The sequence below is a fragment of the Ceratosolen solmsi genome, unplaced genomic scaffold, assembly GCF_000503995.2.
Source record: "Ceratosolen solmsi marchali unplaced genomic scaffold, CerSol_1.0 scaffold39, whole genome shotgun sequence".
NCBI lineage: Eukaryota > Metazoa > Arthropoda > Insecta > Hymenoptera > Agaonidae > Ceratosolen > Ceratosolen solmsi.
Genome location: NW_011948433.1, coordinates 420,271 through 431,319, shown reverse-complemented (window position 1 = coordinate 431,319; position 11,049 = coordinate 420,271). Strand labels below are relative to the sequence as shown.

Below are 11,049 nucleotides of genomic sequence, written 5' to 3'. Positions count from 1 at the left end.
ACGAATGCCCGTCACTTCGGAAATATACCGAGCAAATACGACGACCCCGCATATCTGGATGCAACACCACCGTATTAATCGGGCCATCCTAACATCGCGCAACAATTTGTCAACACTGCTTTTAAACGAGATTCCATAATGGACCAAAAGTGGGAACACGCCTTGAGAATTTTAAGAAATACGCAAGATCGACATAAATCGTGATAATACATGAAGCCTACAAATATTGTGGCGTTTTTGATATCACAGAGTGAATTTGTGATATACAGACAAGCTCATGCTTATCTATATACATACACAAACACAAACGCAAACGCAAACACAAACAGACACACGCGCGCGCGATCGTTAGTGTTCATTTTTAATTCTTGTTGTTAAGACGAAATTATACCTCTCACATTGTTGAAATCGACAGCTTTATTGGCAGGAAAAGTAAAAACAATGCATTTATGACATTTATTTATTTTTCACGACAGATTTATCGTAAATTTGCATCTTGACGTTTTATGAAATATTTAGCAGTTAGTTTAATAATATGAAAAAAGAACTTATAAAATGTAAAACATATATGTGATATTTGTATAGAATAATGTTAATTAAAAGATTGTCGAGACATAGTAAGTCTCTAATAGAATGATACTCACAAGGAATAATCAACATTAAAATTGAATTTTGCCAATGCAATATGTTAGTGCTCTTTATATGCACGAGAAATATCCATAAAAAAATTTACATCCTATGTTTTTTTCAACGTTTTCTTAATAATCGCAAGACGATGTCGCCTGCAGAATTAACCAGCAATTCTACGCTTCAATTTCATTCGAAATTGACAAACATTATTTTAACGTCGCGATTAGAAAAATCAGCGTGTTAATTAAAAATAACCAATCGGAGAAGACGGCAAAATAAAATGAATGAGCGTGCGGCACTGGAGGGAAAGGGATTTGGAAGAACGTGAAAGAAAACGGAGAGTAGAAGGAGAGGGAAAAGAAGAATCTGGTGCCAAGCAGACTGCAAAGGGGCTCGTCATCAACATCCACGATTGGTTGTTGCTCGGTGGGGACGGCATGCTTATAAGTCACGACAGTCCTCTTCTTGGGCAAATAGTCGCAAAACAGTGAAACCACAAAGACAACCTCAAAGCATCGATCTTATTTCAAAGTACTTTGTCCACCGATAGACTGAGAGTGAAAGCAATTTTCGGGATAGGATTTCCTTTATCGCGGCATCTAACTCATTGTTTATTCGATTTAAATTAATTGCCGTTTATTAACATTTCGTGTACAAATGTCTAGATTTTCGAAGTACGACGCGTCTTGTTGTTCAAAGGCGGTGTGTCGTTTTTAGATCGAGCATGATGACTTAAAAAGCGTCGTAGACGCATGAACTTTGCAAAAAAAAAAAAAAAAGAAAAAACAACAACAACAAAACTAAACTAAACTAAAAAGCTTGCAAATATTGTGATAAAGCCTTCGACAAAATTGTGTCTTGTTTGAGAATATAAATCATAAAAGTGTGAAATATTTGAAATATCCTACAGGTCACTGTACTCCACTAACAGTAGAATTTATCAAAGACAAATTGCAAATATTGCATGCGAGCTTTTAGTGGGGTACGCAAACAAATATTATTAACATCTTCATCGGAAGGGAAGCTGCGAATTGGATGGCAAATTGAAAGTGATATAGAAATATATTGATAACATCAGGCATAATAACGAGTGAGTATGGAATATACATAAACAATATTATGCTTTAGACAGTCGACGAGTAATTGATAATTAATTGATAGTTTATTTGAAACGGAGATAGATAAGTCAGTCGAGGCTAAGTGATTCCTTAAACAATGTTAAATTCAAGCTTAATAAACCTTACGATTAACAAGAATTTTCGAACAAGATTATTCGAATTACAAGCTTGAAGTATGAGGAATTAATTTTTATTAAAATACCCTACACCGATAATCATTTTGTTTTTTGTTTTTTTTTTCATGCTTATTCAAAATTATTGTGCGAACGTAGTTATTAATTAAATCGTCGTTGGGCAAAAGATTACAAATTAAACGGAGAATCGCAAACTCATATATTTTATGATCCAAGCTAACATAAAACAAACAATTAAACAATTAACTAAACAAATAATGAAAATCATAGCTTTCACAATTTTCTATACGCAATTTTATATCGCTAATCTACAATCATTAGGGAGCATAAAAAATAAATTTTTTTACCCTAACGTTGTAATATTGCATTACAATATTACAATATTGTAATAGGACTGTGAAATATATAAAACGTATTAAAATTCTACTTGGTGTCAAAAAAAAAAAAAAAAAAAAAAAAAAAAAAAAAAAAAAAAAAAAAAAAAAAAATTATAATATTAAAATACCGTTATTTATGTAAAATTATAATATAAAAAGTATACACTTCAATCAAAACAATGTGGAACTTGAAATTAGCAAATATTGGACGAGTTAAGTCTTTTTATCGCACGAGTCTTATTTGTATCAAGACTTACTGACTTACTCATAAGCTTATCTTCAAGTAAATTTATTAGATACATAACGAGAGAGGCTCTCCCCGGCTATTATCGTTACTTTTTTTCTCTGTTTCAATTCCATTCGTACGTTACGCAAAAAAGTCCATAATAAATCAAATTCGCTATTTTATCGGCTTCTATCTCAACCGAAACGAGCTCCCATGGCGCGTGCTACTGCAGAAAGCGATTCTTGCAGCATTTACGGACTAAAGCTCGATAAGAGAACTCGGCGATTGATAAATCCGACGCAAGCCGCGCATCTCCCCCGACTCATCCGTATCATTGGAATTTGTCTACGTTCTCAAGAAAGCCGTGACATAGAGATTGTCTCGGTAAATTTCTTCCCGTAGTAAAGAGTAAAGTTACGACGGAAAATGATCGCTTGTATTGTCGTCGTTGGCCATACAGAGTGATTAAAAGGCACGCGGGCGTAAGGAATTGGAGATTGTTGCGACAAGAGTAATGCCAATGACTAGTGCGAAATGTTAAAAGGCGGAGCTCGTGAAGGGGTCGATAACTTAAGAAGAAATTAATATTGATTAAACACACGGGACTACAATTTTCCAAATAAACAACTTTAAGGGATGACCTTTTTACGTAATTTGAGCTCATTCGTATTTTTATGCTCCTAGTCAATTTTTTTTTTATCAACTGTACAGGAAGAGTCAATCTTACATAGTGGAAAGGTTCGAAAAAAATTCTTACGCCGTTCAAATGAACTCCCCGATCAATAACTATAGAAGCGTCGAATAGATTTTTTACAAGGAGAAACTTTCAAGTGCTATGTAAAATCGATTATGAGGTGCCCGAGGCTCTATTTCACGATAAATAACTATGATAAATAACAATTTTATTTGATTAATCTATTAATATCTATTAATCCAGTCATTTTTCATTTGTTATTATTTAAATGTAAGTAAATGATTATTAAGAATTCGACAAAAATAATCAGTAGAACCTTGCAGAAACGCAGACGCGCAAGTAATCGCGCGCGCACACACGCAAACACGTCGAGATTTATATTTTATTTAAATTTTCTCTATTAAGTTTTACACGACTGTAAGAATTCGTTTGAATGATACCGATCACAGCGCCATCATGAATCTAAATTCCTCTACAACATTTCTCAACATTGTTCTATAGCACCGGCTGATTGATACTTCTTACCTAAAATCATTATCGGTCAATCAGTATTCGAGCTTACGGACTACAATTTCGCTCGGTAGTCGAGGTCGAAATGTAATCGAGAATTAAGGCGAATATTAGACCGCCGATGATATTATTTCTAGCTCAGGGCAAAAATAGAAGTGCATGCAAATCGACAAATAATACGAAACTAAAAATACGTCTATTTTGTTTCGACAACAGCCTGGGTGAAAATAAATTTCAATTTTTCGTACATTCTGGAAGATGTGCAATCGGCTCTATCGATCTTGCCCGAATAAGCGCTGGTAATTAAAAAAAGAAAAACTTATATTTGGGTAAAATTAAAATTTACTCACTCTTCATTGTAGATATTTTCTTTAAACTCGATACAATGCTGCATTATTGCACTATGGAGCGGTATTAAATTCGAGCTTTTTTCTCCTTTCCTTTTTTAATTATCGCCGTATATTGGCATAACAATACGATAATTCACGTATTAAAGGTCGCTATTGTACATCTTTTAGAAAAGCATTTCATTGTAATATATCGAAGATGTGTGAAAATCGCACAGATTTTAATTTCCTCCAAACAGAAACGCGTATAATTCTTGTGCGGGGACGTCTCAATATTTATGCTAAAGAACAATGAATCGATGTGATTTTAATAAACAGAGTTTTGCGCTTTACACGTACGCGCAAATCGGCTGTAAGGGAAGCGATGTGTGTTAGAGTCATGTCGTGTCCATCGGATATGTAGTAGTGCGATTCATTGTTCGGTTTAGTTAAATTGAGCGTGTATCTTGTATTATCACGAGTCGTTATGCGAGATCGCTAATAATTTCACGACCTCGCGATCGCTCTTGTGAGAGTAGGTTAGAGTGTGGTCAAATAACACGAGGCTTCGATCGTTCGATACGCAATTCCATTGAAACAATTGTCCGATTGATTATACGGAGATCCCGTCGACGGATGTATGACGCGATAACCAAAGCTGCAAATAAACGAGAAGTTCACGAAAGCTGCGAAGAGTCGTAGCTCGCTTTAAGCGTAGAAATTGAAATAATCTTGGGAAGTTCTTATTCAATTATGCTTTAAAAATACTTTAATATTTCAGTGTCTTATTTCATTTTATGATTATTTTCAACGATTAAGGGCTTTAACAATAAGCATGACATTCGCAACTTCCGACATAACTCATGTTACTGACGATTTATTATTATTATTATTATTATTATTATTGCTTTATTTATTAACATTAATGTTACACTATGATATTATTATATATCTATAATTATCGAATAGGATGTATTTTTCTATTTTGTGTCCTTTAATAACTTGCAAAATTTACATTATTAATAAGTCGTGATGTGCTCATGTTTAATGAAATTATTTGTATAAATTATCAACATTACATTAACAATTAATTTATCACCCTGAAATATAAGTGCGTAGAACTTATAATTACTAAATAATGCCTAATGGAATGACTTGTATAATATGGTCACGTGTGAAATAATTAAATGACTTTAATATGAATTTAATATCTTTAATTAGAGTATGTTCTACTTTTCACAAAACATGCATAATGTTTTACGAAAATCAATTGGTCATTCGCATTATTTTGCTACTTATAATATTTCTTTATTTTTTTTCCTTTTTACGGAAAGTTGTAGAGAATGTAGTCAAAATAATTTGAATTTTTAAATTGTAATACAGTATAATCTTAAAAACAGTTACCAACACCAACCAATTTTATTCGTGAAAGGCTTTCATTACCATTGAATTTCATCGTTGCTCATCATAATGAAAATGCTTTGCAATACCTTTAAATGGTTATTTCGAAATATTCATATTTAAATAATTCATCATTTTCGTTTAAATATGTATTAAATGATAAAGTGTAATTTGCAAACGAAAAAAGTTTAGAATAAATGTATAATGGATATTTTTCATTGACGAAGCATATTAATTCTTTTTAAAAAAATATCGCTCACAAAACGTGATTTAAAAAATATGTTTGCCTTAATATTTGATTGAAAAAAAAAAAAAAAAATTAAAAAAAAAACATTCCGCATAATTTTAATTGGAATGTGTCCTTGTAATTGGTTCGAACGATTTATTAATAGAACAAAATCTTAATTATTGGACTAAAATATTCAAGTTTTTTAAGTGTATATGTCGACTTGAAAAAAGAAAAAATTATTTTGAAAAGGATTCATAATTTTAACAGTATATATATATATATATATATATGTGAGTGTGTGTGTGTGTATGTTACAAATGAACTTAGTTTAGAAATTATTATTTGAAAGAGTTTTGATAGTTTGTCACACATTCTCTTCTTTTACGAGTTTTTAAAAACTCGTATTATAATTATCCTATTATTGTAGAAAAATAAGAGGATTAAATTAAATGTATTACATTTGATTACATGGAAATAAGGAAAAGTTTCAACTGGTAAAAGAAATGTTTCTACATTACATGTGCACGTAATAATTTTACATTTACAAATAAGTACTTTTATATTAATAGGACACAATAAAATAAATATATAAAGCTACTAACCTTTTTCAGAGCCTTTAGTAAACATTCTTTTCACAATAGCTGTTTTTTCCAAATAAGAACTACAACTTGAAATTTCGTCGCATATTCGTTGGAATTCAGAAAACATATTATCCTGCGTCGGTTTCTTTTTCACAAGAGTTTTAAACTCTCTACTATAACTGTCTTTCTTCTCGTAATTATCTGTTATTTTGCTGCTAGACGTGCCGACATCATCAATTGCATTATTCGCCAACTTTTTGTTATAAGTTTCCTTGGTCATTGACAATTTTGCTTTTTGTTTGGTTGCTTTAAATGAATCTGCCAAGCAATTAAATTGTGTTTATTCTTTATGAAACTATTTTAGAACAAGTCAAATGATTTTTAAAAGCTTTTGTAAAACATTATACTATAAGATGCCATAAATTTCTACGAAATTCAAGTATAAGACATTATTAACTTTAAGCGAAATTCTATTATAAGATATTGTAAACGTTATGTGATATTGTCATATAGAATATTGTAAACTTCATAAGATAATGCATTTTCCCTAATAATGACTGCAGTGAAATATTGAAATATTGAAATCAAAATTAGCATTGTGCACAAAACTCGACTATTAATTATTTCAATTTGTTTTTAATTAATATCTTAAGTCAATGGACATTTAAAAACAATAAGAATTTCTAATAAAGAGAACATACCAGCGGGGTGAAACTCGGCAAATTTTTTCATTACGAAATCTTTGTCCCGATCGTACAGCAGATTCCACTTTCTTATATCATATTCAGGATTGACAATTCTCTTTGTCATGGACGGCTGTTTAGAAAGTTCTTCGAAAATGCATCCTACATGATACCAGGTATCACGGACAAGACCTTCGCCACGAGAATTTTCCTTATATTGAATAATCATCAGATCACCTTTCAAGAGTAAATATCTGCATTTTTCACATTTATTTATGGAGTTATCGGCTCGCTCAATTTCGAATTGCTTCGCCTCCTCTTGATTTAAGTCAGACATTTTCTAATAAAAATAAACATTGTATAATCAATCAAGAATGTTTTTACCATATAGACAAAGTAAATAAAGCGTCATTGTATGAAACATGGTAATATCGATATTCAATTAAAGTAAAAATATTTTGACAAAAGTTATTAATATTTTTTTTATTTAATAATATTTTAAAATATATATTTACAATTTGCTTAACCAGAGTTCTTTTGTACCCTATCAGTTAGTGAAAAGGACAATTTCTGGAATACGCATATTAATTGACTCATTTTTCATTCAAGCAGATTTTTTTCACAATTTCAGACTAGACGTTTCAATGTAAGCCGAGGGTTAATTACTTTTAGCACGTTTAATTATCATTACAATATCCCATATATTTCATTTATTTACAGTAAGAATTCATCTATCACCTTTAAACACTTATTATCTAACACAACGCTTCAATTGTATGTACGATTTCTTAAATAATAAACTTCATACTATCGCGAAAATGATAAACAATGGCATAATCTCGTTTTAACTTCATAATATATGATCTTAAGCATTTACTGCGTGCACTTGGCTTTATTTCTGATCAATATTTTTACAAACAATTTTTTAAAACAATTTATAAGTAATAAAATAATGAATATAATAAAGTATTAGATAAAATTATATGTTCAGACAATTCAATATTGAAAAATTTAAAGAATAAATCGGAGCTTAAATTCCTGTCACAAAATTTAAATACCTTAATATTTATATTAATATTTTAGTTTAAAATTATCAAAATTTCAATTGTAATTTCAAGATATAATTTAGAGATAACTGGTACACAAACTTTTACAGGTTATATTTTTACAATTGCACAGATAATTCAATACATAAAATATCTTTTATACTTACGGGTTTTTTGAATATAATACAAATAGTAAACATTCTTCGAATTAAATAAAAAATAAATATATAATTTAGTATTTATATATTATGTTTCACCTTTGGTTGTATTTTTGAATTTTAAAATATAAATAATAATTGTAATCCTCAGCAAATCTAATAATTTGGCAAATGTAATTTCTTATAATCAATGAAATAAAACTTATTTATTAAAATCATCTTTCTTTATTTAATTATTGAATGCAAATGTTATGAATTTTCAATTTAAATAATATCCTGTAATAATCATATTTATCACGCATAATATAAAAAATAATATGATTTATTGTTATTTATTTATTGGATTTCCAAAATTTTAATATTATTTAAATTTATGCTCAATCCTAAGTTTTAAATATGTTGGTAAATAATTGTATTCTATTTGAAAGTTATCTTATTTTACTATATTAAATAAATCAAAAGTCTATATAAAATAAAATTCATCCAGTAAAAATTACAATTTTAAATATAGATATAATGTTTCAAAATAAACTACATGTTTAACTTATTAAAGCATATAAAAATGATAATAACATATTCATTACTACTTTAAAACATCCTTTAAAAAAAATTCTGCTTTTTAAATTAAAACAAAAAAGTGTAACTTTTAATGTAACTTTTACCAAAGAATGTTCGATTGCATCTTTGACAAAGAAAATATTTTATATACGACTTGTCGCCTGATCATATCTTGACCGCAACTACTTGCATAGACATGTAGAATATCAATAAGTCATTTGGAAAAGTTGTAAATCGCGTTAAATTTATATAAAGTTACGAATAAATAAAAATTAACAATAACTTTCAAGTAACTGATGGTGTAAGTTGATTGAAAAAGTAAAATAAATGTCTAATCTCATAAACTAATATTAATAATGTCATATGTAATACTGATATATTTAGTACAGAAGTTACTATTTCGATTTTACGGGTAAGTATTTATTTATATTTATATGCAATATCATCTTATTAATCAATGAACTGTAAGTAGTATCGATCACATTCTACACTAGACTTAGTACTAATATTTGTTAAGATACTATAGTGTTAAAGACAAGACAGGGATCATATAATAACAATAAAGTAAAATCTCTTTATTAAAGTGTCGCAAATGATCTGTTCCAGTAGCAATAAATTTTCTTTTGAGTAACTACATGATGATTTGTTACAAAGCACTTGATTTAAAAATCTTAATGTCTTACTTTCTAATGAATATTTATGTAAATTTCAATGAAAAATATAACTGAAACTTGTATATAAAATTTATTGGGACTACACTATTTCCAACAAATTATTGATACTCTGTAACTATATTGCAGTATTCTATTTCGCAAAATCTTTTTCAATAACTTTAGAGTCATTTCCAAGTCGATTAACTATTCTAACGACGCTTTTCGTAAAACTTTTTCAGTGTCGTCGTTTTACTATCTGAGTAATCATACTCGCATGTTATGTATTGCACTGCACCAACGTCATTTGTTTTGTATAGAAATGACTTTTCGTCGCTTACATGTTCATACGATACGCAAAAAGCCAGGATAATAAAAAAAAAAGCGCTAGAAAATATAGTTGAGCGTATGCGACGTAAAAAAAAAAACTTCCAGATTTTTGACGTTTTCCGGACAAACGTAACTGAAAATATGTTTGTCTTTTCAAGTCATGGAGGCACGTACATTTAATGCTCAATCTGCAACAGGTATGTACAAGTCTTTTGAAAGAATTTTTCAGATACATGTTATACTTGTAAATTGAAAAATATTCAACTCTATTGAATATTGAAAAAATAAAAAAAAATAATAAATAAACGAACATTTACAAGTTAATATTTTCAAATATTTTTTCGCACAAAATGTATCTGTAATCGATAATTAATGTATGGTTTTTATTTCATTCGAGTGAAATATTTCGATCATTATTAATTGTATGTTTTAAGAATTTAACGACCATTTCATATCTCCTTAAACGTGTTAACTCAAAGCAATTACATGGAGAGATAAAGAATCTTACGATGATAATCAATTGTTTCAGGGAAAAATTTTACAAGCCTAAAACTATTATTCCAATACGAATGACTAGATACAATGTTTCAAAAAATGCGAAAATAACTTGAATAATGAAGTATTAGTTTAAACAAAATTAGCCAAACGCTTCTAATAAATAAATGAATATATTTATTATTAAATTCTAAAATGTATAATGCAAATATATACACGAATATCAGATTTTTTAACTAAAATAATCAGCTAATAAAAATATATATATGAAACAATTATAAAAAAGACCGTGAATATAATTATACTGTACTTGAAAGGGTTTATATACAATCATATCCATTTTCTTAAAATTATTTAAGGGAAAAAATGTTATTAAAAGCTTGATTCATTAAGAAGTAATCATAGCAAGACTTAATATTTTGTATACGCGCACGCGCGTATACATGTACACGCATATGCATATATATATATATATATATATATATATATATATATATATATAGATGGAGTATTAGCAATTATTGCACAAGAAAAATACTTGAGTCACCCTGAATTTGGAATGATGTTGAGAAAATGTAGAGAAAAAGGGGAAACGAGATAAATGTACGAAGAGCTTGAACAAATTACGAGAAACGACTAGTAAACGAGAGGAAATTAAGAAGTAAGCAGCTAGTCGATAAAAAAAAAAAAAGAGATCAAGGAGGAAGGGAGCCTACGAGCGGGAGCATAAAATGGAGGGGGTACAAATGCCGACCTGTAGGACTTCTAGAGCGTGGGCGTGTTAGGTGGAAATTTACCCTTATTCAGTGGTTCTACAGGTGGTAGGAGTATAGATAGAAAGTGGTGGAGGCAGGGGTATAATAGAGCGACCAACCGACTTCGCTGCTCACTTCTCGAGTAATC

The 11,049-nt window shown here is 29.4% G+C and overlaps 2 protein-coding genes across 2 annotated transcripts in view; one reads left to right on the top strand and one right to left on the bottom strand.

Moving 5' to 3' along the window:
* Nucleotides 1–7,246, bottom strand: part of DNAlig3 (DNA ligase 3) — a 43,524-nt gene extending 36,278 nt beyond the window's left edge. The window contains exons 1-2 of the mRNA XM_011502349.1: nucleotides 6,928–7,246; nucleotides 6,248–6,544 (exon numbers count right to left, since the gene is read on the bottom strand). Coding sequence (XP_011500651.1) covers nucleotides 6,248–6,544; nucleotides 6,928–7,246 — 616 coding nt within the window. The remainder of the gene's footprint in view (nucleotides 1–6,247; nucleotides 6,545–6,927) is intronic.
* Nucleotides 7,247–9,761: 2,515 nt separating this feature from the next.
* The window catches only part of LOC105364437 (uncharacterized), a 14,915-nt gene continuing 13,627 nt past the window's right edge, over nucleotides 9,762–11,049 (top strand). The window contains exon 1 of the mRNA XM_011502350.1: nucleotides 9,762–9,848. Within this exon, the coding sequence (XP_011500652.1) occupies nucleotides 9,812–9,848 (37 nt within the window). The 5' untranslated portion in view covers nucleotides 9,762–9,811. The remainder of the gene's footprint in view (nucleotides 9,849–11,049) is intronic.